Genomic DNA, 27,656 nt, shown 5'->3' on the forward strand with positions numbered 1-27,656 from the left:
TAAGGACCTGCCGGTGTTAAATACACCTTCACCTGGCCTGCCCAGTTGTGCCCTGCTACAGATCTCTCTCAATCTGTGTTTTTCTTCCTCTTAAGCCACCGCAGTGTCTCTCTGTTTTCTGTTCTCTGTAACCCTGCTTCGAGTGTCGCCTGGTAACCTTGCTGTGAGCCTGTTTCAGGTGCCCTCCATCATCTTACAGAAAAGTATTTTTTCACTTTTCTTTTGAGCAGCCCCTCCCCTTCAGTTTCCATGATGACTCTTTTTTTTGTTTGTTTTTACATTTTTAAAGAGGAACACTTGTACGCTAGGAGATAGCTTCTAATTTTCTTCTAAGTGCAAATGTAGGGATTTGTAAGATATAGTTATAACAGAAATTAGTATAATGGTCTCATTACCACTTAGAAATAGCATGGGACATCATAGGAGTATTTCTTTAATAAAGCTCACTGTTTTCGCAAATTGCAGTTAGATTCAGTATGCAAAGTCCATGTATTTGGAATTCAGGGGAGTTCTTTTCTAACAAGATTTGTGGAGAAGGAGGAGGAGAATGATTTGTTCCAGAGAGAAGTAGATGTTGTTATCCCTTCTTTGTGGCAGAGCTGTACTCTTCCCTCTTTCCTTGAGAGGGGAAAAGGGTTGTGCTCCCCCTTTTTCTGTGTGGTGGTGGGGAAGGCTCACTCTTTGCCATATCGTTTTGCATGCAGGTTGAAATCAGTTGCTGTGAAGCCCGGCCCTGTTTCTAGCTGGGAAGGATATTCCCTTGTGCAGAGTGGGAATGTGGTGTTTTTTTCCATAGGGCTCTTCAGGGGACAAGCTAAAGGGTACTGGAGAGCAACAAAAATATGTTTCCAAACCCTTACACAAATCTGAAGGTCACTTTTGCTATCTCCTTGTAGATTTGGACTGTGTTGTGCAGGTATAATGCTACTTTCTTGGGTGTTTGAGCACTCAGCTTTGTGCCTGACAGTGCGGCCAAAGTGTACCCAATACTCACAAAAATCTACACCTTGTCATACCTTATTGCTGAATTATAAACCATTTAGAAGATTCAGCATGGCAAGTGATTGGGATGGAGTGGAACTCAAAATGTTAATCTCTAAGATTGCTCCTGTTTCATCAACTGAACTGTTCAGTCTCTGATTCTTTTCTAAAAGTCACATGATCAAAAAGAGAAGACAATTATTTTAGATATGATGACCTTGCTCTCCTGTGGTTCTGTATAGAAGAGTAAGATGAATTCCCTACATTGGAATTTCTGTTTCGGGTGGATGAGAGGTGGGAACTCCTCACTCTGTTTCTCTTACAGAAACAAGTCACCAGGCACTACAGAACATGCCTCGGGTTCTACGTGATGTTGAAGCACTGAAGCAGGAGGCATCTTTTCTCAAAGAGCAAATGATTCTTGTGAAGGAAGACATCAAGAAATTTGAGCAGGACACAGCCCAGTCTATGCAGGTATTCAGTAGTAATATCCACACAATTAAACCCAATCTCATTCATGATTATATAGTAGTCTGTGAAGTATATTTTAAATTATGGTTGTACTATTTTTGTACATTTGTTGCTTGCTTATAACATCCTGCTGGGTTATGATGCTGTTGGACATTATGGAAGCTGCCTTTGGGATGGCTGCTCTTAGTATTGGGCATGATGTGGTTTGGGTCTTGCAGAAATTTGGGCTGCACAATAAATTCACTTCTTGTATCCTGAAGCTTCTACTCACATTGTCTTGTCTGTTGGATGGTGGTATTTCTGCTGCTAAGTATTGGTGAGGAAGTACTGAATGCTAAAAAGTGCAGAGAAAGAATGCAAGTGGAGCTCTGTCACATGGTAAACCAGGCTGATTGCATCTCAAGAGCTGGAACAGGTGACTGGGCTGCCGGCATCTCTCTTCCCATGTTCCAGTCCTCGTGAAAGGAAAAACTACGCTTTCAGATTGGTCGGGTCCCTGTAAGTACCCAGATCAGTCCAGACTCCTGGGTTTCGCCTTCCTGCCACCAGATAGAGAACGTTTTACTGACACTGCTACATAACCCATTGTGCAACCTGCAGTCGCTCAGTATTTCTCTGTCTCCAGCATATGGTAAGTGGTAAAAAACCTGCAGTCTGGAGTAGAATAGAAGAAAAAGAAATAGATCTCCAGTTCCTCCCAGGGGGGGTTGTTAGGTCCTAGTAGGACCCCCCTCCCCTTCGTTTGAGGCAGACGAGCAGGGGGTTGGTGAGAAGAGAATGGCAAATAAAATGGTGGATGTCATAATGCCTCTGTATCGCTCCATGGTGAGACCGCACCTTGAATACTGTGTACAATTCTGGTCGCCGCATCTCAAAAAAGATATAATTGCGATAGAGAAGGTACAGAAGGGTGACCAAAATGATAAAGGAGATGGAACAGCTCCCCTATGAGGAAAGACTAAAGAGGTTAGGGCTGTTCAGCTTGGAGAAGAGACGGCTGAGGGGGGATATGATAGAGGTGTTTAAAATCATCAGAGGTCTAGAACGGGTAGATGTGAATCGGTTATTTATTCTCTCAGATAATAGAAGGACCAGGGGGGCTCTCCATGACGTTAGCAAGTACTCATTTAAAACAAATCGGAGAAAAATTATATTTCACTCAGAATTCATTGTCAGAGGATGTGGTTAGTGCAGTTAGTGTAACTGGGTTTAAAAAAGGTTTGGGATAAGTTCCTAGAGGAGAATTCCATAAACGTCTATTAATCAATAAGGAATTGTAGCTTGGGATCTATTGAATGTGATGTAAGCGTTGTTAGTGGTTTTTCCACACTGTTTATTTTAATTTCAGGGACGGAGTTTTCTAGTTGGTTACGCATCAACACCCATCTCCTGTTTGTTGGGGGACTTAGCTATAAAGTTTTTAGTGTGGTTATAACTTGGCTTGGGCAGGTTAATAACTGAGGGACTGCAGTGTCTGTGAAACTTTCTGTCTCCATCTGTTGGCGGGAAGGCAAAACCCAGGAGCCTGGGCTGAATCTGTAGGTAGTAGAGAATGAAAATGAGCAGGTAAGAACCATTTTCCTATTCTGAAAGGATGCTGAGCTGAGGATCCTGCGATTCATGAGCCTGACCTTGCAGGAGAGCCTTTTCTATCTCTGTGCTGTTTCAGTGGGGTCCAGGTGACACACTCTATGCACAAAATGCTCATTTTTTAGTGAAAATTATCATGGGGGTCAAACCATCCGATATGAGCAATTTCTGTTTCTTCTGGTAATGTACTAACTGGAAGTCAGAATTAAAAAAGAACAACCAGAGTGGGACTTGTGGAAAGCTGCCTGGGAAGTACTTACGTTTGTAACCATTTGTTTATATTGTTCTGTGCAACTATTTTATATGTTTGATGTGACTCCTAAGCCTTTCTTTCTCCTGTCATTTTTTGCTGTTATCTGTAAACCGATGTGATGTACAAACAAACACTCGGTTTATTATTTATTTTACAGTTTTTATATACCCATGTGTACATCACATCAGTTTACAGAGAACTTAACGATTAAACAGAGTTACAGATAACAGGGAGGGGAGAACGGGAGAATAACCAAGGGACACCAGAAAGCTTTAAATAAATAAAGATATATTTCTAATGTGTGGGTTCTTTATTTTCTTCTAATCTATTCTCACTTCTGAGCTCCTTTCCTTGGCGGGCCTCCTCCCGTGGTTGATGGGTTCTTAGTTTCCAGAGCTAGTGTCTGTCCCGTTGCAGGTTCTGGTGGAGATGGATCCAGGTGAAGTCCCGCATGCAGGGAGCTGCTGAATCGCTCCAGGAAAGCTGACAAGTGGAGCACGCTTAGTGCGGACATTGAGGAAACGTTCAAAACACAAGTGGGTTTGTACATCAAGGGGGATTATTGGGTGCTAGTGATTTATTCCTAATGTAAAAAGGCTCTAATGATGACAAAGGAAGAGGGAAAAAGCCGAGCCTTCTCTTTTTGTAATTGGTACGAGCAGGTTAGATTTTATTTTCTCCACAGTTTATTACCTTCTCTGTATGGGAGAACTTTGAATTCTGATGTAAAAAGCACCCATGGACTTTATCCCCAATGTAGACAATTTGCAAAATTGCTCCCTTAATGTGCGCGCTTCCAGCGGCTGTCCAGTTAGAGGAGTGTCCGTGTTTGAATTCATGTGCCTTTCTAGTTCCTGCAAGTCTTCCTCTTCATCGCCTCGCTTGACTCCCGTGATGTTTCAGGTAATTTTCCCTCTGATTTTGCAGAGTCCTGCATCTGCGACATCTCGCTAACGCTGTGCTGAGGGAGAGAAATCGATGTGTGGCCGAAGGAGTCACAGAACCCAGTTTGTTGCTTCTGAGTGGGGGCTGCCATGCAGGTCGCAGCAGGGATGACATGCACTTATCAGTCAGTGCCGGTGCTGCATCCTCTCAACGCCACCTGATAATTTGTTTGGGTAGGGGTGGCGGCAGCAGAGCATTGTGAGTGCATTTTTTTCTCTGGTCAAGTTCACAGCCTCATACAGCCCTCTCTTTCCTTCTGCGGTCCCCTCCATTCTCCTCTTAGGCTACTCCTTCGCCGTCCTTTTGCTTAATCAGATTGCTGGATTTTCAGATGTTATGGGCGTCCTGTTGCATTGTGTACAAGCGGTGTGTGTTCTCTGTTCCCTGTACGTACCCGGATCAGTCCAGACTCCTGGGTGTATGCATTCTGTTGCATTGTGTACAAGCGATGTGTGTTCTCTGTTCCCTGTACGTACCCGGATCAGTCCAGACTCCTGGGTGTATGCATTCTGTTGCATTGTGTACAAGCGGTGTGTGCTCTCTGTTCCCTGTACGTACCCGGATCAGTCCAGACTCCTGGGTGTATGCGTTCTGTTGCATTGTGTACAAGCGGTGTGTGCTCTCTGTTCCCTGTACGTACCCGGATCAGTCCAGACTCCTGGGTGTATGCATTCTGTTGCATTGTGTACAAGCGATGTGTGTTCTCTGTTCCCTGTACGTACCCGGATCAGTCCAGACTCCCGGGTTTATGCATTCTGTTGCATTGTGTACAAGCTGTGTTAGTTCTCTGTTTCCTTTATGTACCCGGATCAGTCCAGACTCCCGGGTTTATGCGTTCTGTTGCATTGTGTACAAGCGGTGTGTGCTCTCTGTTCCCTGTACATACCCGGATCAGTCCAGACTCCTGGGTGTATGCATTCTGTTGCATTGTGTACAAGCTGTGTTAGTTCTCTGTTCCCTTTATGTACCCAGATCAGTCCAGACTCCTGGGTTTATGCATTCTGTTGCATTGTGTACAAGCTGTGTTAGTTCTCTGTTCCCTGTACGTACCCGGATCAGTCCAGACTTCTGGGTTTATGCGTTCTGTTGCATTGTGTACAAGCGGTGTGTGTTCTCTGTTCCCTGTACGTACCCGGATCAGTCCAGACTTCTGGGTGTATGCATTCTGTTGCATTGTGTACAAGCTGTGTTAGTTCTCTGTTCCCTGTACGTACCCGGATCAGTCCAGACTTCTGGGTTTATGCGTTCTGTTGCATTGTGTACAAGCGGTGTGTGTTCTCTGTTCCCTGTACGTACCCGGATCAGTCCAGACTCCTGGGTGTATGCATTCTGTTGCATTGTGTACAAGCTGTGTTAGTTCTCTGTTCCCTTTATGTACCCGGATCAGTCCAGACTCCTGGGTTTATGCATTCTTTGCATTGTGTACAAGCGGTGTGTGCTCTCTGTTCCCTGTACGTACCCGGATCAGTCCAGACTCCTGGGTTTATGCATTCTTTGCATTGTGTACAAGCGGTGTGTGTTGTCTGTTCCCTGTACGTACCCGGATCAGTCCAGATTTCTGGGTTTATGCATTCTTTGCATTGTGTACAAGCGGTGTGTGTTGTCTGTTCCCTGTACGTACCCGGATCAGTCCAGATTTCTGGGTTTATGCATTCTTTGCATTGTGTACAAGCGGTGTGTGTTGTCTGTTCCCTGTACGTACCCGGATCAGTCCAGATTTCTGGGTTTATGCATCCCTACCCACAGATGGAGGCAGAGAACAAAACCCTTGAGGCACTGCTGCATAACGAGAGTGCCACCTGCAGTCCCTCAGGATTTGTGTCTTCAGCAGATGGTAGAGATGCAAATCTGCAGTCTGGAGTTTGATTAAAAAAAAAGGAAGACTGAAGATTCCTGGAAGGCTCCCCGAGGTGTTAGGTTCCTTCGTGGGCCATCCCTCGGGTTGAGCAGGAGATTGGTGACCCCTGAGCTAGCTTAGCCCTTATTGGTCAGGGGAGGTGAAAGCCAGGGGTCCTGGTTCCCTCACTCCCTCTGAGTCCTCACCTCCAGAGTCTGCTCCCTCCACATCCAGAAGCAGGGAAGTAACCCCTCTTTCTTTCTGCTTTCCTTGTTTGCTGGTTATTTCCTTTATTTGGAAGGGAGCTGCTCAGCTGAGCTCCCAGGAGGCAGGGCCGGGGTGAGTGTGGGCAAAAACCTCCCGATTGCTGGGCTGGGTGTTTAGCATCGGGGACACACCAGCGGGGTTTGTTCAGGCAACAGGAGCTATTTTTAGGCCCAGACCACCAGTCAGGCTGCTGGAAATTTTGCTGCGGCTGTGGTGTGGCAGGAGTTCGGCTCCGTACAAACCGTGCTGAGCGTGGTGGGTGCCTCAGGAGGGGCTGGGATCTCCGCGGGCCCATGGGGGGATGGTCAGAGCATGAGGACAGCTGGGCCGGTGGCTGCAGGCCCCAGGGGGGTCAGAGGCTCCGGTGGCTGTTTTGAGAGCACATGGCAGGAGCTAAGAGGCTGCTTCAAAGCCTCGGGGACTCCCCTCCCCCACTTTCACCCATTGATTTCAGCGCTGCTAGTGGCAGGGAGGGGCCGGGGGGATGATGGACAGGATCGCTCCTCTTCGGATTGGGAGCAGTTTTCAGTGGCTCTTGTCCTGCTTCTTCACAAGGCCTGTTTGGCTGAGAAGGAGGCGGGATCCAAGCAGCTGCTTCCCAGAAAACCCCCTGTGACTAAGAAGGCTGGGGGGGATCCAAGCAGGTGAGCTCTGCAGGGATCCTGCGTCTCCTTGGGCTGGGACGCTCCTCGCCTGAGGACGGGGACACGTCAGGCGAGTCGCATGGAGCCAGGCAAGGACCCTGCTGAGGGCGACTGCCCTCGGATAGTTTGGTTGTTCCACAATGAGGAATGAGGTGCGCTGGGTTCCCCAGTGTGTTGGAAGATTTGAGGATTAGGGGTGAACCCGGTCCTGGTTGGACTGCAGGGGTTTTCCTTACCCACAAAGGTGAAGACGTTAGTGGAGTGGGAGTCTCCTGAAGGTAGACAGAGGCTATGGCTAAGCTATATCCCTTGCTGGATAATGAAGGGGTAACCCGGTCATGGGGGGCATTAAGGAGACCCCCTAAGGCCTTTTCCGTCCCAACGACGGTGAAGAAGCTGGTGGATCAGGAGGGGGAATCTCCCAAAGCGGGTAATGGGAGCTATGGCCAAGCTGTACCCCTGGCTGGAGCAGATCTTGGAGTCCCTGGAGAGTTCCCAAGGTGGATGCAGCTGTGTCAGCGGTCGCTAAGAAAACATCCATTCTGGTAGCCGGAGTGGCAGCTCTAAAAGGTGGCCAGGCTCGGAAACTGCAGATCCTGCTCAAAGACTGAGGTTTCGGCTCGGGGTCTTCCTGCTGCGGTGTACAGATGGTTTGATGCAGAGAGTCTGTGTGTGCCGGGTGCAGTAAGGGGTTGGGGGCGGGAGTGGCCGCTGTGGCTGATGCTTGGTAGGGTCTCAGTGGTAACTGCGAGGAGACTCCTGTGGCTACGAAATTGGCGACGGGTGCGCAGCTGTCAAATCTCCCCTTTAAGGGAAAGCTGCTATTTGGACAGGATTTGTAGCAGCTCATGAAGCAATTGGGGAAGTCGAAGGGTTACCTGAGGACAAGAAACCCCCCCCCCAAGAAATTGTCTTTTCCTGCGCGAGGTGGTAGGCACTGCCCTGGGTCGGAGTTCGGGCAGACAGCAGCACTTTCCAGCCCAGTGAAGGCCTCTGAGGGGGAGGCAGAGGTAAGATTGGTCATTGAAGGCAGGCTGGCCCGTTCCTCTCCAAAGGCTACTGAAGGAAGGCTGTCCCTCTTTTACGAGGAGTGGACCAAGATCACGTCGGACCAGGGGGTCCAGGAGGTGGGTGAGAGACTGCTATGCCTTGGAATTTTCTTGTCCACTCAGGAACGCCTTTGTAATCTCCCACTACTGCGTCTCCCGGCCCAAGCGAGAGGTGGTGCGGGGATGCTGCAGTGGCTACAGCTCATGTGCGCCATTGTTCCAGCGGCCCCCTCTGCAGAGGGGGCAATGTCGATACACTGTGTATTTCATGATGCCCAAAAAGGAGGGGGCTTTTTGGCTCTTTCTCAATCTGCAGAAGGTCAATGCTGACCTCTGGGGGCCGTTGTTTCAGATAGAAATGTTGAGCACGATGATAGTGGCAGTGTGCAAAGGCAGTTTCTGCTGTTGGACTTGTCGGAAGCTTATCTCCATATCCCTGTTTGGGCCGGACATGAGCAATTCCTGAGGTTCAGGGTCCTGGGGCAGCATTTCCAATTTTGCACCTTTCCCTTTGGGTTGGCGGCTGCGACATTCACATTCACAAAGTGATGGTGGTAGTGGCGGTGGTGCTCAGGAAGGAAGGTATCCTGGGGCACCCGTACCTGGACGATTGGTTAGGACGGTGTGAAGTCGGAAATGGAGTATTGCTCAGTCCAGTGGTTCCAGCAGGTCCTGGATTCATTGGGCTGGGTGACGAATCTGGTAAAGAGCCATTTTAAAGCCGACCAAGCTTCAATACCTGGCTGGGGAAGGTGTTTCTGACTACGGAGTGGGTAGTCAAGTTGCGGAGTCAGGTCCTTCAGCTGTTGCGTCTGGTGATTCAGGGTCTGGGATTATTTGCAGGTTCTGGGTTCCATGGCTTCTACGCTGGAGTTCGTTCCATGGGCTTTTGCTCACATGCGCCCGAGTGGATGCTGTTATCCTGTTGGAATCCACTTTCAGGGGAATTTCAGCTTCATTTGCCGTTGCCGGAGGATGCCAGTTCTAGTTTCTTGTGGTGGCACTCTTGGCACAATCTCGAGAAAGGGATGGATCGGGAAGTGCTTGACTGGGTGCTGTTGACCACGGATGCCAGCCTCTCTGGGGGGGTGTTGATGTGTCGAGAAAAATCGGCCCGGGGCAGTGGTCTTCAGAGGAGGTGCCCATCAATCAGCTGGAAACCAGGGCAGCGCGCAGAGCCTTCCTGGAGTTTCTCCCCCTCATTCAAGACAAGGCGGTGCGAGTGTTCTTGGAAAGTGCGACGTTAGTGGCGTATTTCAACCGCCAGGGCAGAATGAAGAGGCGTCTAGTAGTGCTGGAAGCACAAGAGCTTTTTGTTGGGGCAGAGAAACAGTTGGCAAGAGTAGCGGCTTCCCTGTAGCCGGAGTGCGCGACGTGCAGGAGGACTTCCTCGTCTGTATCCGGGGAAGTGGGAGTTGTTGGCAGAGGCCTTCTCCTTGATTCAAAGCCAGGCTGGGCAGAACCAGCGGTTGGCCCATGTCAACTTCAGGAAATGGAAGATGGATCAGTTTTTCAATCGCAGAAGGGAGATCGGATCAGAAGTCGTCGACACTCTCTCGTTCACCCGTGGCTGACGCACCTGTTGTTGTATGTGTTTCCACCGCGGCCTATCGTTGGTTGAGTGCGGCGGCGCATCGAGCTTCATCTGGAAGGGTGATTCGGGTGGCTCCCAAGTGGCCATGCAAGACTGTCATGTCTTCTCAAATGCCGGGAAACGTCGGCATTGACAACATTTCGCTAACGCTGCACCAGGGCTTTCTCTATAATTCAGAACATTGTTGAGTCGGCGTTTCTTGGCAAAAGAAGATATAATAGTTTTGGCACATCACAAAGATAAGTGATGAAATATTCAACAAGTGTAAGGTCTTGAGGATTTGAATCAAGTGGGCATTCTTTAGGCTGTTCAAATACAGCCAAGAATTAAGATGTACAATGATTGAACTTTTAACTAAAGAAAAAATAGGCTGAATTGCCTTGATTAAAAATTATACAGTATGATCTTTGAAGAGGATATGAATCAGAGAAGATTTTAGTAATCAAGAAGAATTAGAAATAATAGAGAGGTTTTGGACTTTTAATAAATATAACAAAAGTGAGAGGTTTTTGACCCATGATTGCAAATTCAGTTCATTACGTTTTCAACCACTATTGAGGTCCTTTCCTCTCAAAATTAAAAAATATAAAAAAAAAAAAAATTGTAAATATGAAAAAACATATGGTAATAAAAATTAAAAGAAGTTCATGAGAGAGAAGGTTCTTGAGAGATTTAAAGAGAGCTGAATCTGAATAACAGTTATATTTGCATACACTCGCCTTTATACTAGTGCTTCCCTGACTGTCACCTGGCTTCTCCCGTGTTATAATACCCGGTGGAAAAGGCAGAACCCCTTCTTCACCGGGGTGGTTGTTTTTGTAAACAATAAAAAAGTTTTCACATACTAGTGCTTCCCTGATTATTTGGTTGTATTTTCAGATCTGTAATGTCCTCATATCAGATCATACCTGTGTGCTGGCATGCGACTTTTGGGTTTTTTATGTTGTAAGTCAGTGGTTTTACATGTACCCCCTCCTCAAACTTCAGAAGGTGCGGGAAACAAGTACTTTTCAATAAATAAATTTTATTTTATCCTGCCAGTGACACATGATCCGTCACAGAGAATAAGAGTGGCAGGCAGCTGCAGCTCACGCTGTATTACAATGTGTGTATGACAGAGCTCGTGCTGCTTGTGTTTTAATGTCCGTTGTGCAGGATATTGCTGTGATATCTGAGAAGCTGCTGAGCATGCAGAGCAGCTTGGCTATGTTGATCGATACCCCGGACTATACTGAGAAATGCGTGCACCTGGAGGCTCTGAAGAACAGGCTGGAGGCTCTGGCCAGTCCACACATCATAGCCACTTTCAACACACAATCTGTGGGTGAGAAGCTTTGTGCGGCCCCTCTCGTTGTTTAATACTGAGATCACGAAGAGCTTGGGAGGTTTCCTGACCAGGCAGCCATTACAGATAATCCATAAGCTGCCGGCTGTTGTAGGGGGCTGGGTGGTATCCACGGTCTTACAGGATGTCTGATGTAATGCTCTTTATTTAATGCTGTTCCAGGTCAGGCCAAAGTGTTTGTGAAAGTATTCACAGAAATGGAGCGGATGCCGCAGCTGCTGGCGTACTATTACAAATGCAACAAGGTACCCCTCACCGACCAGCTTCAGGCCTAGCTGTGTACAGGCTGCCCAGCCAGCACATTCCCATCCTTTCCACTTCCTGCTCAGAAACACTGTTTTATGTTTATAATGAAAGAATTTTCCATGTTCAGTGGCCTTGCCTGCAGTCTGTTTCCTGGTTATATTGTGAGTTCTCTTTCCTATCTTGCTCTGCATTCTCTTCTTTCTCCTCCCTGCCTGAGTTTCTCTACAGTCTGCACATGGATTGTTCATTTGTGTGCATGTATGTGTTTCTGTCTCCTCTGTACTTTGGGTGTGCACATGTCTGTCTCTGGCCCTCTGTGTGAGTGTGCATCTGCCTGTATGTTTCAGTTTTTGGCCTCCCTGTGTTTGGCTGTGCATATGTCTGTCTGTCTCTGGCCCTTCCTATGCGTGTCCTGTGTTTGGCTGTGCAGATGTCTGTCTGTCTGTGCCCCCTCTCTGTGCGTGGGTGCTCTGTATTTGGGCTTGCAGATGTCTGTCTCTGGCCCTTCCTATGTGTGCCCTGGGTATGGGTGTGTATTTGTCTGTCTGTCTCTGTTTCTGGTCTTCCTGGTGTGTGTGTATATATATATCTGTGTGTCTTGGATTCTGCCTGTGTGTGCATATGTCTCAGGACCTGGCGTGTGTGTGTTTTGTCTCTGTGTATATATTTGCTACATGTTCTGTGGTCTGTCTGCAGGTGGCGCTCTTTCTCTAGGTATTGGTGATCCTTTATAGGCTCAGTTATGGCCTTCATGCTCAACCATTGAAGTAATGACTCGAATGATTTCTTTCTTGCTAGAAAGATAGTGTCTTTTTTTGAAATATTTCTTTTTTGCCAGATACAGGAAATTAGTCTTTTATTTATCCTCCTTCTCCTACCCTCTGTTAATATTCTGTATGAGCTGAGTTTATTGGAACATTGAAGTCTGCTTTTCCTGAAACGAGAGCGCAAAAGGAACGCGTTTATCATAGCAAAATGATGTCCTTTTTTGTTTTCTTGCACGGTGCATACTCCTGCTAGCAGGGTTGCTCACATTCCAGCAATGGGAGTAGCAATGAAGTCCTGTGACCCGAAATGCAAGGTCTGGCAGAGGGGGGAGCAGTGCATGTGACCTTTTCAGTGCTTTTCTCTTTGCAGGCGCAGCTGGTCAGTGTGTGGCAGGAGCTCGGTCAGAGTGACTTGACCTTAGACCGACAGTTGACCGACTTCTACGACACCTTACTTGGCTCTTGGCATTTGCAGCTGCAGTGGGTGACTCAGGTAAGTGGCTCAGTGCAACAGGAATCGTTTGGATTAGCTCCCAGCTTCCCCCATGAAGCTCTGGAAACTGCAGTGGCTTCGCAGAATAATCCTGCACTCGTTTCCAGTGGCAGAGCGGGGGGTGGAGGTTTCCAGCAGGCTTTTCTGCTAGATCTGATTTCATATTTGAAGCGTTGAATCGTCAGCCTGACAGTCACAGGGAGGTGATTATCTTCAGTTAAGAAATTTGAACAATGTAAAAAAACTGCTTCTGCTGTTGAACAAGAGCTCAGAAATGGTAAAACTGCTCTAATGGGTCCTTTATCCTCCTCTATAAAATGTGCTGGAGAGCATCAGGGAAGGAGCAGGAACAGGAAAGGGGTCCATGGTTGGAGGGGAGATGGAAGATGAGAAGGTGGAGCTCCACCCTTCATTGCAGGGGTCCTGGCTCCCTCGCTGCCCCGAGGCCTTCTCACCCAGACTGACCGCTGCAGCGTCCTGGAGCACCCAGGGACAGCAGAGTCTTATTTTCTCTTGGTATTCTGCGTGGCTCGGGAGGCTGTGTCTTTAAGGGCTAAAGTTTAAAAAAAACAAAACACCATAGGCCTGTCTGTCTGTCTGTGCCGTTCAAGCGGCTGAGGAGATGTCTGCTCGGCATCGGGGTGAGGAGGGAGCCTCGCAGGTGGAGCTGTATTTCAGCACCTGAAGCCGGCACAGCGGTGGCAGCTTTATTTTCTCCTGCTCGGGGTTACTTTTAGCCTCGAGCTGCTTCGTGTGCGCTTCCATCTCCTGCTGAGCGCGGGCAGGCCTGTCGGGGGGGGGGGGGGGGGGTGCGGCCCTTCTCTGTCCTGCCTGTGTCTCTGTAGGTGAGGGAGCCTCGGCACAGGGATCCAGGGGAGGCGCTGCGGACCTGTGAAGGAGGCCCCAGGGGAGGAGTAAGAGACAGCAGCACGTGGCAGGAGCCCTGCCATGGATGGGGCAGGCAGGGACTCCCCTCCTCCGCTTTCTCCTGTGCATCAGGGGCCTGGACGATGGGGGGATGTGCCAGCGGACTCTGTGCCCACTTAGCAGGAAGAACACAGCAGATGTTCTGCAGATTTTGTTTTGCTAATGCATGAAGCCTATCTCGCCAGGCAGGAGATGTCGGCTGAGCGGCCCGAGGCAAGGCTATGAAGTCTAGAGCTGAGCTGTGTTCCTCACACCAGGCCTCAATTACTCTCCAGACCTGCAAATACACTCGGGACGAGGAGAACGTCCGAGCGCAGAGTAGCTGGCAATTACTGCAAAGACTGCAGTGTTTGCATGCAAAGTCCGCCTCAGTAAGATGAATTATAAGGGCAAGTTGCTGTTTGATTAAGAAGCCCCAGAAGCTTCCTGAAAGCAGATCCTGCTCAGGGCCTCAGGGTGCCAGGAGCTGCAGCTGAAGACTCAGACCAGGGAGGCAGCGCCTCTCATGGAGGAGTCGCTACTTTCATGGGGCAAGGAGTCAGCCAATGAGATTCATAGAAACATAGAAATGACGGCAGAAGAAGACCAAACGGCCCATCCAGTCTGCCCAGCAAGCTACGCACTTTATCCTTTTTTATTTCCCTTTTTCTCTCTCCCACCTGTTACTATTGGCTTCCAGTACCCTCCAGCCCTAATTCCCCTCCACCCCACCACCAATTTAGAGAGCAGCGTCGTATCTGCATCCAAGTGACATCCAGCTCAATTAGGGGTAGCAACTGCTGTAACAAGCAGGCCACCCCCTTGCCCCATACTCTTACCCACCCCTGTTTTTATTTTTTTTGTTTATTTATTTTTTGGAGATAGCAGCCCTCCATCCTTCCGCTCCGTGAAGGTGGAACACCAACTACTGGCCACTGGCATCCCGCTCCGTGAATGCCTCTGTGGCTACTGCCACTCCGTGCAGTGTTTGAATGCCGCTGTGGCTACTGCCGCTCCGTGCAGTGTTTGAATGCCTCTGTGGCTACTGCCGCTCCGTGCAGTGTTTGAATGCCGCTGTGGCTACTGCCGCTCCGTGCAGTGTTTGAATGCCTCTGTGGCTACTGCCGCTCCGTGCAGTGTTTGAATGCCTCTGTGGCTACTGCCGCTCCGTGCGGCAGTAGCCACAGATCGCCTTGAACCACCGAGTCCTAGACGTTGTGCAGAAGGGATAGTGCATGGAGCTTTTCTTTCTCAGTGCTGCTGTCTCTGTGATTTCCCACTGCACATAGATTGAGAGAACAGAAGCAGTAAGAGCCGCCCTGGGAAAAGACCGGAAGCCACAGTTCAGTGACTCCTTGATGATTTCTCTCATAGTAACTAAAGACCGGCAAATAAACCACCCCCAACCGTAAGGATATCTGGAAGCTGTCAGCTTCACAGGCTTGACCTTCTGTAGGATGTCAGTCCCTATGCAAGTCAATCTTGTCAGCTTCCTCTCTGATCCTCTACGATTCTGGGATAATTCAGCTTCGAGTCCCACGCCTCGTGTAAATAACAGCGGCCTGGTTATTCCAGGTCCTCTAACCTTCATGTAGGGATGAATTTCATTTTCTAAGGATAATTACAGAGTAACATTAAATCTACCCGAAATTGCTAATTGAATTCCCTCCACAATTCCTCCTCGTTAATAAGGTAATCTCAGGGTGAGCGAGTCTAACCAGAGTAATGTTTCTAAGGGGGGTGGGTAGTGCACTATCGAGCTCTGCTGCTGATGTTATGATGACCGTCTCGCTCTCTTTATCTGCTTCCTGTCAGTGCTCTTTACAGATTGCCTCTGATTTCTTTCCTTTTTGTGACCGATATTGATGCTTTATTCAGCACTGGTAGTTATTTTGCAGATGTATCCAACAACCATTCAGTGCAGCTGCTCTCCCCCTAATCCTTGTATAACCTGATAAATATATTTCAGAAATATACCGGTCAGTAACTAAGGTCTTCATAAGAAATGTCTCAGTTTTAAAAACGTTAATGACCGTAAAGCTTTGATAAACAAGTAACTGCTGCTGAAATTTTATTGTTAAGAACATGCCATACTGGGTCAGACCAAGGGTCCATCAAGCCCAGCATCCTGTTTCCAACAGAGCCCAATCCAGGCCATAAGAACCTGGCAATTACCCAAAAACTAAGAAGATCCCATGCTACTGATGCAATTAATAGCAGTGGCTATTCTCTAAGTAAACCTGATTAATAGCAGTTAATGGACTTCTCCAAGAACTTATCCAATCCTTTTTTAAACACAGCTATACTAACTGCACTAACCACATCCTCTGGCAACAAATTCCAGAGTTTAATTGTGCGTTGAGTGAAAAAGAACTTTCTCCGATTAGTTTTAAATGTGCCCCATGCTAACTTCATGGAGTGTCCCCTAGTCTTTCTACTATGCGAAAGAGTAAATAACCGATTCACATCTACCTGTTCTAGACCTCTCATGATTTTAAACACCTCTATCATATCCCCCCTCAGCCGTCTCTTCTCCAAGCTGAAAAGTCCTAACCTCTCTAGTCTTTCCTCATAGGAGAGCTGTTCCATTCCCCTTTATCATTTTGGTAGCCCTTCTCTGTACCTTCTCCATCATAACTATATCTTTTTTGAGATGCGGCGACCAGAATTGTACACAGTATTCAAGGTGTGGTCTCACCATGGAGCGATTACAGAGGCATTATGACATTTTCCCGTTTTATTCATCATTCCCTTCCTAATAATTCCCAACATTCTGTTTGCTTTTTTGACTGCCGCAGCACACTGAGCCGACGATTTCAATGTGTTATCCACTATGATGCCTAGATCTTTCTTGGGTTGTAGCACCTAATATGGAACCTAACTTTGTGTAACTATAGCATGGGTTATTTTTTCCCTATATGCATCACCTTGCACTTATCCACATTAAATTTCATCTGCCATTTGGATGCCCAATTTTCCAGTCTCACAAGGTCTTCCTGCAATTTATCACAATCCGCTTGTGATTTAACTACGCTGAATAATTTTGTATCATCCACAAATGTGATTACCTCACTCGTCGTATTTCTTTCCAGATCATTTATAAATATATTGAACAGTAAGGGTCCCAATACAGATCCCTGAGGCACTCCACTGCCCACTCCCTTCCACTGAGAAAATTGCCCATTTAATCCTACTCTCCGTTTCCTGTCTTTTAGCCAGTTTGCAATCCACGAAAGGACATCGCCACCTATCCCATGACTTTTTACTTTTCCTAGAAGCCTCTCATGAGGAACTTTGTCAAACGCCTTCTGAAAATCCAAATATATTATATCTACCGGTTCACCTTTATCCACATGTTTATTAACTCCTTCAAAAAAGTGAAGCAGATTTGTGAGGCAAGACTTGCCCTGGGTAAAGCCATGCTGACTTTGTTCCATTAAACCATGTCTTTCTATATGTTCTGTGATTTGATTTGGATCTTTTTCTCATTCCTTTGTACTTTGGGAGGTGGGCTTGTCAGTCGCGTTACATTTCCCATCCTTTAACTTCCGGGGATGACCTTACACGGAAATTCTGTTTCTATCTTCCCCCTTCACTCCTCACATTCACAAAGCAAAGACCTGGTGTCAGGGTGCTCAGGCTGTCTCCGTTGTTCAAGGTAATGGCAGACAGCCTGTCCAGTATTGCTACTCTAGGGCGTCCTCGATTTCAGCTCTATGGATTTCCTTTGGATGTGTATAAAATGATTTTTTTGGTCTGGCTGGGAGATGTTAATTTTGGTTGCTAGTAATACCTTTATTCCCTTTTCTAGGTTTTTAAGAACCCACATGAAATAGTGACAGTCCTACTGATCCAGACGCTTGGTGCCATGGTGCCATCTGTCTCTGTGTGCCTTAGCACCAGCATGGAAAGAGCCAGCCAAGATACCAAGCTGAATACACTGCTGGACTTGTTCCACACCACGGTGCATTTTGCAAAGGGACTGGAAGCTGCAATCCTTCCTCAGTTAGGTAAGATGCATTTCCTTATCTGTGTTCTCAAACGGGGGCAGGGGAGTGGTCCTCCTCCTCCAGTGATGCTGGCTGGTCTCTGGAGGAGTTTGTTTCCTTCGCTGTGCTAATAGCAGCGGCTTAGGTGGTGTATGGGCCCCGTCCAGGACTCCACTGCAGAGAGAAGGGTGAGAAACTGCCTTAGGCCAAGTTCATTGGTGTAATAGTGTGAGCAAATGAAGGTGCACATGCTTCACAGCCGTGTTTGCTTCCCTCAGAGTCGGTGACCTCTCCAGGAGTCACAAGAGCTGGGATGGTGCAGAAGGAGATATTGGATAATTGTTCTTGCTATTTAAAGCTGGGCAGACTAATGAACAAAGATAGTGAAGAGCTTCCAAGTTCACCCAGGGTTTTGTTTGTAGCCGTTCTCCTGGATTCTAATGTGGAGGCTCTGAATCTGTTGGGAATATGTGCTCAGGTTACTTGGTAATGCCTTATGTACAGGTTAATGTTGGTTTCTGTGAGCAGAGCCCGCTGCTTCCTTTGCAGGGGAGTATAACCTGGTGAAAGTGATGGAGCTTGTGGAAGCGGTGTACGGTCCATATAAACCATACCAGCTGCAGTACGGTGAGCTGGAGGAGTTTAACCTGTTGATCCAAATCAGTGCAGTACCTCTGGTGAGTTACGCTTTCGGCGTGCTGATAGAGGGCACTCGTCGCTCATTCTGGAGGGCGCATGTTGTGTGAGTGGCAGCATTCACAGATGGCTAATTTCTTTTGCTTTTTGGGGGTTTTTTCCAGGAACATGGGGAAGTCATAGACTGTGTCCAGGAACTGAGCCAGTCGGTAAGCAAACTCTTCAGTTTGTGTTCAGGAGCAATGGAGAGGTGCATTAAACTGACAGAGGGCCTGGGAGTCTGTGGCCTGCTGAAGGCACTTATTTCAGTCTTTACAAAGTGAGTATCTTTAGTAGCTAGACCCGGAATATCGGTTTTCTTATCAGCTTCTTTGTCTTGCATATATGTAAATCTTTAATTGTGTGTCTGTTTACATAAGTGCACATGTACATGTGGGTCTGGTGTATACAGTACGTATGTCTCTGGTGTGCAGTGTGCAGTGAGTCTGCCCGTATGTTGAATTGTGTAATAAATAAGTAGCTCCCTTGTTTGCGAGACGTTCTGCAGCCTGCCAGGTTACTTTTCTTGCTCTGCATTTAAAGGTATGTGGCAGATTTCACCAGCACACTGCAGTCAATCCGGAGAAAGTGCAGTCTGGACAGCATTGCAGCAGAGCCCCTCTTCCAGGAGGACTGGCAGGCCTTCCAGAGCTCTGTCAGGTGAGAGAGTGCGCGGGTGATGGGACTAGGGAAAGACTCTTATGAGGACAGCATTGCACAGAGCCCCTCTTCCAGGAGGACTGGCAGGCCTTCCAGAGCTCTGTCAGGTGAGAGAGTGCGCGGGTGATGGGACTAGGGAAAGACTCTTATGAGGACAGCATTGCACAGAGCCCCTCTTCCAGGAGGACTGGCAGGCCTTCCAGAGCTCTGTCAGGTGAGAGAGTGCGCAGGTGATGGGACTAGGGAAAGACTCTTATGAGGACAGCATTGCACAGAGCCCCTCTTCCAGGAGGACTGGCAGGCCTTCCAGAGCTCTGTCAGGTGAGAGAGTGCGCGGGTGATGGGACTAGGGAAAGACTCTTATGAGGACAGCATTGCACAGAGCCCCTCTTCCAGGAGGACTGGCAGGCCTTCCAGAGCTCTGTCAGGTGAGAGAGTGCACGGGTGATGGGAATAGGGAAAGACTCTTATGAGACATGCGCTGTGCAAGGCCTCAATGCCTGATTAATGCAGAAATTCCAGAGGCTCAAGCTAAAGGGGCCACTTAACCCCTAAGTAGCTCTTCTAGTTTAAGGTTTATTAAAAGTCTCCACAAACCTTAGGTTGAGGAGTGCGTGACATATTCAGTTTGATTTCTGGGAAGATAAAAGAGCTTGCTGTGTACCTGTGATAAGACTTGGATTTCCTGTGAGCCTGAGCTCTTGTTTTCCAGGATAATTGCTACCTGTGGGGAGCTCTTTCGCCAGTTTGGGGACTTTGAACAGCAACTTGCAAACAGGTAAAATGTTTTGCATGAGAGTGGAGGCTCGGGGATATCTGTTGTGCAGAGGGAGGGATTCTATCATTCTCTTCTTACTGGCCCTGGGAGTGAAATAATCTGCTGGATGCTTGTGTCCTGAGACCGAATGCTGGGCTCTGTGGACCTTGGTCTGAGCCAGCATTGCGCATCTTGCTGGGGTTGAACTTGGAGCACAAGGAATAATCTTAATGTTGCACAAGGAAAAAACTCCAGAAGGCACTCTTATTCACTTGCCAAACCGTTCTAGAGCAAGGGACCTAGACTTCAGAAAGACTGACCAAGAACATACATGAGGAAGCGCTGTCAGGCGTAGCGGGTGCAGAGGAATTATGGGCCACAATAAAAAGGAGTTTTGAAACTTCAATAAACTTTTTTTGTGATGAGCATGTTAACAAGGGCAAGAGAATAAACAGAAAATAATCATATAAAAAATAAGAGCAAAAATCTTGCATTGAATATGGAAGGACATAGCAGGAGAAGCACAGGCACAGTCCCAGGATGGGCAGTTAGACTGGCATAGGGTAGGGGAGATATGATAGAGACGTTGTGAGGGAGTCTATAGGAAATTCTCTCAGACCACCTTAAGGGACCGGGCACTGCTCTCTCGCTCGGTCTTTAAGATCCAGACCTGCAAGGAATCTTGGGTAAGGGAGGATTCCCCTCACCAGGATACAAGAACTCGGGGCCTAGAAGGGTTAGAGAGGCCCCAGGGAGCAGATAGGAACCCCTTCTCTGCAAAGACCTGCTATGCATGATGTCCGTGTGCCTCCTGAACTTAAGGTGAGCTGCATTGGTTTGTTTGACTTTTCTTTCACTGTAAATAAATTGCACCTAACGGGAACAGCCAGCGTCTGCCTCCTCATTCCTGCTGGCTGTTTCCCAAGCTGCTATCACCAAGTAGAGGAAAACGTTGTCTGCCACCATCTGTCGGTAGAGGGAAACAAGGACTGCACTAACGGAAAGGAAATTTAACAGATAAGGAAACTTCTCCTTGTGAGCCCTCTGGGGATAGGGAAATACCTAAAGTACCTGAAGGTAAAATGCTTTGAAGTGCTGAAAAGCGGAATATAAATCAAATAAATTAGTGTGGATGGGCAGACTAGATAGGCCGTATGGTCTTTTTCTCACGTCACATTTCTCTGTTTCTGTTGCCAATGAGTAAAAGCGAAGGAGAAACTAAAAAGGGGAATAGTAAGAATTAAACGGGAGGATCAGAGAAAAGCAGGTACTTGAACAAATTCATTTGGTATTCACTATACAAAAAGTGATAAGAGACTAGGGTGTTAATTCATCATGTATAATGTCGAACCATCCTATCAACGTTATTGCTAGCATTTTCATATTTAATCAGCACCAACCCAGTAGAAATTTTTCGGTCCTCTTCCACAGTTAAACACTGCTATTCTCACCCTTCTTTGAGACAGGATCTTCCGTAGTTTGGCGTGAAGATAGATAAATAATGGTATTCCTGTTCGTACCCCAGATCAGTTCAGACGAGTGGGTTTTCCAACCCTACCAGCAGATGGAGGCAGAGAACAAATTGTTGGGGCACTGCTACATAACTGAGAGTGCTACCTGTAGTCCCTCATTCCCTGCATGTATCCGGATCAGTCCAGACTGCTGGGTTTCGCCTCCCTTCCAGCAGATGGAGACAGAGGAAACCTTCAAGAGCACCTCCTTTTAACCTGGTGTGCCACCTGCATCTCCTCAGTATTTCTCTGTCTCCAGCAGATGGAGTGGTACAGGTTTCTCCTTATCCTGCTCACAGAATTTCACATCTACATACTTGGTTTACTCATTTTCTTCTTGTCCTTGTTTGTTTGCTTGTTCATTGCTTAACATATAGTTTTCTGCTTTGGTAGTCGTAATAGTGAGAAGATGCAGTTGGCATACCAGGTTAAGAGGCGGTGCTGCTGAAATTTTACCCTGACTCCATCTGCTGGAAGGGAGGCAAAATCCAGCAGTCTGGACTTGATCCGTGGTACTACAGGAACGAAAATTAGCAGGGAAGATCTAATTTCCTGCTATTCTCAGCCCCCCAGGGGGAGATTTCCCATAGTTGTACTACAGATACATAAATAATGCTATACTAATACTATGGAAGGAAGATTTCCTGACTTATTTCAAAAGAATTCAATAATCTAATAAACTAAGAGAGAGAGATTTATTGGCAGTAGCTTATACCAGCTACGGGTGGATGATTATCAGAAGGTACTAAATACAAACTGATTTGCAGAAGTTAATGCTCAAATCTCTGAGCCTGTGCTAATACAATGGAAAGTGCACTGTAATCTCATACTGTCACTCTCGCCAGCCTGTGCTAATACAATGGAAAGTGCGTTGTAATCTCATACTGTCACTCTCGCCAGCCTGTGCTAATACAATGGAAAGTGCGTTGTAATCTCATACTGTCACTCACGCCAGCGTGGTGCTTCTGAAAGGCATTTAATCATTTCTGGACCTCCATTTTTGGAATGATTTGAAAAACACTTGGACGTGATGTTGACCCTTCAGTGCTTTCGCAGCTTTTAATTGCCCTGAAACGCACCACATCAGATTGGAAGCAGCAGCACCTCTAGTACCTGTTTTGCAAAAGCAAACGTGTTTTCAGAAAGACAGGTGTGAGGGCGAGGTAGATTACAAGGAACAGTAAATAGACAAACCTGACGCAATAATAAGGTGAAATAGTAAGACCATGGAGACGTTCAAACATTTGTCATATAGGAGAGGTTGAGAGGTGATTCTTACTTTGTTAGTTTATATTTTGATTGGTAAAAGTTTGGTTACATGGTGACATTAAATGTAACAGCTTTATTAGAGTAAATAAAGGATGTACGCATTGTGGACGACACGGTGGAGAATACTTGTAATTGACAGCTGCATTATGGAACCTGGAAAAGTAAAATATATAAAAAATTCTGAAAAGGTACCCTGCGCACTGAATGGTTCTCATTGACTTATCAGTCTGTAAAAGGCAATGCATTCCTCAGGAAATATTTTATAGTAAGAAAATTCACAATAAAAGAAAATATTGCTGAAGAGTGATTGTTTTCTTTATCAGGAACATGAGTGCCTGTACAATCATTTTATAATTCACTGCAATTTAGTACAGGAAAATGACGGTAAATGAGGAGGACTAATTATTGCGTTATCTTCCTGATCAATTTCATCAGTACATTGGACTGTTACTACTAATAAACCATGTGCTCTGTGAGAAAATGTATGCAGGTAAAGTAGAGATGTCCTACAGGCAGTTGTACCCTGTGGCTGACAGCTGGGATGTATTCTTGCAATATGCACTGCTTGGGCTGTTTGCTCTGTTAGTACAGCCATTAAGTGAGATGCCAATAGGCTGAGCAAGAGAGACTTTCATTGCATCTTGTGGTCACTTTCAGGATTTCAGGGGACATAGGCCAGGAAAACCCTTGTTTACTTATTTCTTTTGTGGATCTTATGGTTTGTAGGGCAAGGATAAGTCTGTTTGGAGCCTGATTCAGCTTCCTTCTCTGGGGCTGGTCACTCTTCCTTGTGAAGTAGGACACTCTCTGTTGCTTCCGGTAGGGATCACTTACAGCAGTTTTACCAAATGTGCATCCAAATAATTTCAGATCAGTGGGTGCTGGAGGTGATTTGTCTCGGCTTCGCCCTAGAGCTCATCACGTCTGTTCCCAACACCTTCATGGTAGCTTCTTGTACTTCAGTCGCCAAGCAAAAGGCTGTTTTGTTTTATTTATTTATGTATGTATGTATGTATGTATGTATTAGCCGCGCACGTAGGTGTATCCTGATCGGTGTGGTGTACAAATATATTCATCAAACCATAATTCAAACAACAAATCATAAATTTAAAAAATTCCTTAAATATAAATTATAAAAAACATTACAGCATAATATAAAAAAGAAAATCAGTAAAACACATTGCAGATTATTCTCTCATGGGAAGAGCCACTGTTTCACCTTCTTTCGAAAGGACAAATTAATTCAGCTCCATCCACAACTCTCTTAGGGCTAAATTCCACAATTCAGGACCTATAACCAAAAAGAGTCACTTCCTAACTGTACTTCTTGACACCTCCTTTACTGTTGGCACTCTAAATAGAGTTTCAGATGCTGATTGAAGAGACCTCAGAGCATAAAGCTCTACCAGATGTTCTAGGTCCTTCAAACCTTGACCTCTAGACACCTTATACGTCAAACACATGATCTTAAATTGTGCTCTTTGCTTGGGAGCCAGTGCAGCTTAGCTGCCTTAAAGGAACTGTGCTATATCACAGAGGAACAGACTATATCACAATACACTGGTGAGACTCCAGCTGTTTAAGGCGGTAGAATCTGTTCCCTTCTTGGAAAGGGGGTCTCTGTCGATATTCACTCTATTTTGTAGTTCCCATAAAGGACGGGGCTTACTTGACCCATCCTCGATTTGGAAAGAGTAAATGGCAATCTTCAAGTCTCTCATTTCATGATGGAGATTCTTAGTGCGGTGTTAAGGGCTATTCAGTAGGGTGTATTCTCTCTAGATCTGTTGGAGGCCTATTTTCATATTCCCATCAAGCAGGAGGAACAGAAATATCTGTTTTTGTATCCTTCAGGAACATTTTCAGTTTGGGCCCTCCCTTTTGGGTTGGCTACAGTTCTACTGGTCTTCACCAAGGTAGCAGAGGCAGCATTGTTTGAGACAAAGTGTCATGGTTAATCCATAAGTGAGCGGTCACTCCAATCCCAGAATTACAAGTTATGTCTTCCTTTGCCAGCTTTGGTGAAGAGGAGTCTCAAGTTGTGGACAAAAAAAAAATCTAAATAAATCCCTCAGAACCTTCTACGGGGAGCTATCCTGACGACTCCATCCTGGGTTCTGGTCTTGACAGATGTGCGTCTGTCCAGATGGGGAGCACATTGTCTGGACATGTGGTGCAGGGGCTCTAGTCTGGAGGAAACAATTTGGACCATCAAATTGTTTCCTCCAGATGAGAAACCAGGGCGATATGGCTGGCTCTGTCTCACTTTCTTACTTTAATACAAGAGAAAGTGGTCTGGATCTGTCCAACAATACTCCAGCAGTGGCATATTTAAACAGACAGGGCAGCATCAGGAGTTGGGGAGTTTCTGAGAAGACAAATCTTCCCGTTCCCTGAGCAGAAGAGTAGCTCTTGTCAGTGGCTCATATTGTGGTACAGGAAAATATGCAAGTGGATTTTCTAAGCAAGAACCTTCTGGATCCTGGTGAATAGGAGTTCAGCCAAGAGGCTTTTCAGCAAACTGTTCTCAAATGGGGCTTGCCTCACATGCATCTAATGGCAACTCACAGGAACGCCAAAGTCCCCTAGTTCTTCAGCCATTGTAGGGAGTCCATGCCCTCGGAATAGGTGCTCTGGTTCAGCCTTGGCCAAAAGGGCAGCTTTGTCATCTTCTCTCTTTGGCCTCTGATCAGCAGGGTTCTGCACCGGGTAGAAATAGAGAGGAGCTGTTGATTCTGTTGTCTTCAGATTGGCCTCAGAGATGCTGGTATACAGATCTGATAAAGTTTCAGGATGACCTTCTACACCTTCAAGATGGCCGGGGTCTTTTGATTCAGGGCCTGATTGTTATAAACAGCTCTTCTCAGTTTTATCTTATGAATTGGTTTGTAAGACTTCAACATCTCCGATTTACATTTGGGTATGGCGTCTCTTCAGAGTATTATGCAAAGAGTGGTCAGTGTCTCCGTGGCACTCTGATGCTCCTTGCATTTTGCTCCAGAAAGTTTTGGAGACGGTTCTGTTTTTGAATTCCATGAAGGTTCAAGTTGCAGCGATCTCCTGTTACAGGGACAAGATTAGTGAAGTGTCTGTGTCCCATTTTCTAAAGGGAATTGAGTGACTGTGACCTCCTTTTTGGCCTTTGATTCCTCAGTGGGACCTCAATCTGGTCGTCAAGGTGTTAGTTGGACCCACCTTTGAGTCTCTGAAACAGGTTTATCTGAAGAATCTTACCTTGAAAGCGGTCTTTCTGGTAGCAATTTGCTCAGCTCACCGCACTTCAGAAATTCAGGCTCTGACTTGTGGAGATCTTTTTCTGGTTAACGGATTCTAAGTCCTTTCATCCTGTATCCCCCATTTTACCTAAGGTCATGTCAGTGTTTTATTTGAATCGGTCAATTCCAGCTTTTTTGAAGGCCAAGTATCAGGCAATAACAGGACTTTAATATTTTCTGGACATTCGTCCCCGGGTATCTAGAAGTGTCTAATTCCTTTTGTAGGATGGGCAGGTTGTACGAGCTGTTTGGGGGGCTATATAAAGGGAAAGTGATTTCTAAAGCTACTTTAGCTAGATGGGTCAGGGACATGATCGCTTCAGCGTATTTGCTCAAGGGCTGGAGGGCCTCTGATCTTTCCATGAGTCCTGCTACACTGGGCCTCTTTGGGTCATGCTGGTACATGGATTTGCTCTATTCTCTATATTTTTTAAGAGATCAGGTCTTCCTTTTCTCTGTGTAGTTCCCTGTCCTCCCCTTTCAGTTGTTTTCTATCTGTTGGAGTTTCTAGGATAGGAGGGTGGAGATAAAGAGGTTTCTTGTTCTAACTCATACTATAGTTTTTCAGTTGTCCCTGTGCTGCACCACCTATGCACAGTAGCGATGATGTCAGGAGAAATGAATTGGTCTTCCTCCGTCTGCTGGTAGGGGGACATAACTCACTTGTTCAGACTGGACTGGTGTAGCAAGACTAATGAAAGAAAATTAACAGGTAAGAATATCTTTGTGTCTCTACAGCAATTATGAATAACCGAGTTCATGAGAAATGTAAGCCCTGATGGATTTCAGTGTTTTGTTAGATAATTGCATGTGTTGTTTTGCTCAGTAAGAGCTTTACAACAGAAAATATGCATTTCCACAATATAAGGCCAGCGCTTTGGTGTTGCTTTGGCTTTTTATGGCTCTGTTTTCTGTGTTTCTGTAAAGGATTCTGGCCACAGCTGGGAAGTACCTGTCTGAGTCTTACAGCCCTCGTAGTCTCTCTGGATTGCAGGACACTAGTGCCCCCGAGAAGAAGAACGTGGCCAAGAATCCGTGGCAGGAATATAATTACCTTCTGAAAGGGAACCCTATGGAGAACGCCAGCCTGATGGAAACGCTTTATACCTTAAAGGTAAGCACCATATTCCCCGGACACATGATTACTCAGAAGTAGGAATCCTCATCTGTATCCCTCCAGGACTCACCTTTCTAGCTAGAACTTGTTCATGACCAGAAAAATCCTAGGCCCTTATACTGGCCCGCTGAGCAGCTGACATTGTGTCAGGAGGTAAAGGTTGGGGAGATGCTTTGTGTCTGGAAGCTCTAGCTGCTGCCTGCATGTCTGGACGACACACAATCCTCTCTGATTTACTGAAATGCTCCAAGCTGAGCGGAGTCTCATGTCCTTTGTTGGTTTCTGCTCGGAACTTGCTAAGTGCACCGGTGAAAAACAATAGTATATAATCACTGTCCATCTCCCCAAGATACTCTCTGCTCTGTTTCCTGCCGTTTCTCATTGCTTTCCTCTGAATATCACTGACCTGTATCCAGCACTCTCGCCTTCCCCTGAGGGAGTGGTTTATGTATTGTAATTCTGAAAATTTCCAGTAAGTGGATCTGTTTGTCGTCATGCTCCCAGCCAAAGTACACACTTGGCATTTTCTTATTTGTGTATTTTCAGATTACAGTGTTTTGGGTGTTGGTGAATAAAATCGTCATTAAACACAACAGTCCTTGTTAGCTGTAAATGCTTTTTGAGAATGGTCTAGCACTGGTAAATGCCTGCATGGAGTAATACGGTGCCATTCACGAAGGACTGGGCTAGCGCTGGTCACCAGAGTGGACCCCACTCACCACCACTCTGCAAATCTTCTTCTTCAACCAGCGTCTCACCCAGTTTTCACATTTTTTGTACAAATCCCACACTAGCTATTTTGCTACCTGTCTTCTGTGTGAACCATTGTCGAAGGCTTTCTCTGTCCGTGACATTGTCCTGATAGCACCAGGATGGAAAAGCTCTCTGAGCACACATGGCCCTTCCTCACAGCTGCTCTGTCTTTTCACTGCTCGTGCAAACAGACACATTTCTGCATTTTCCTCAAAGTTGCTTGTCAGACTTTTTCTTGGGATTTTTTTTTTTGTTTCTCTTT

The 27,656-nt window shown here is 46.5% G+C and overlaps 1 protein-coding gene across 1 annotated transcript in view; it reads left to right on the forward strand.

Annotated features, from left to right (window-relative positions):
• Positions 1–1,306: 1,306 nt before the first annotated feature.
• Positions 1,307–27,656, forward strand: part of LOC115082286 (conserved oligomeric Golgi complex subunit 7-like) — a gene marked incomplete at its 5' end in the record, with an annotated part of 49,913 nt that continues 23,563 nt past the window's right edge. Inside the window, 13 exon segments of the mRNA XM_029586519.1 lie at positions 1,307–1,455; positions 3,713–3,730; positions 3,732–3,776; positions 3,778–3,831; positions 10,787–10,955; positions 11,139–11,221; positions 12,360–12,482; positions 17,200–17,398; positions 17,927–18,054; positions 18,178–18,332; positions 18,596–18,712; positions 19,425–19,490; positions 26,452–26,638. Coding sequence (XP_029442379.1) covers positions 1,307–1,455; positions 3,713–3,730; positions 3,732–3,776; positions 3,778–3,831; positions 10,787–10,955; positions 11,139–11,221; positions 12,360–12,482; positions 17,200–17,398; positions 17,927–18,054; positions 18,178–18,332; positions 18,596–18,712; positions 19,425–19,490; positions 26,452–26,638 — 1,493 coding nt within the window.

The sequence above is a fragment of the Rhinatrema bivittatum genome, unplaced genomic scaffold (genome assembly GCF_901001135.1).
Source record: "Rhinatrema bivittatum unplaced genomic scaffold, aRhiBiv1.1, whole genome shotgun sequence".
In the NCBI taxonomy this organism is placed as follows: Eukaryota; Metazoa; Chordata; class Amphibia; order Gymnophiona; family Rhinatrematidae; genus Rhinatrema; species Rhinatrema bivittatum.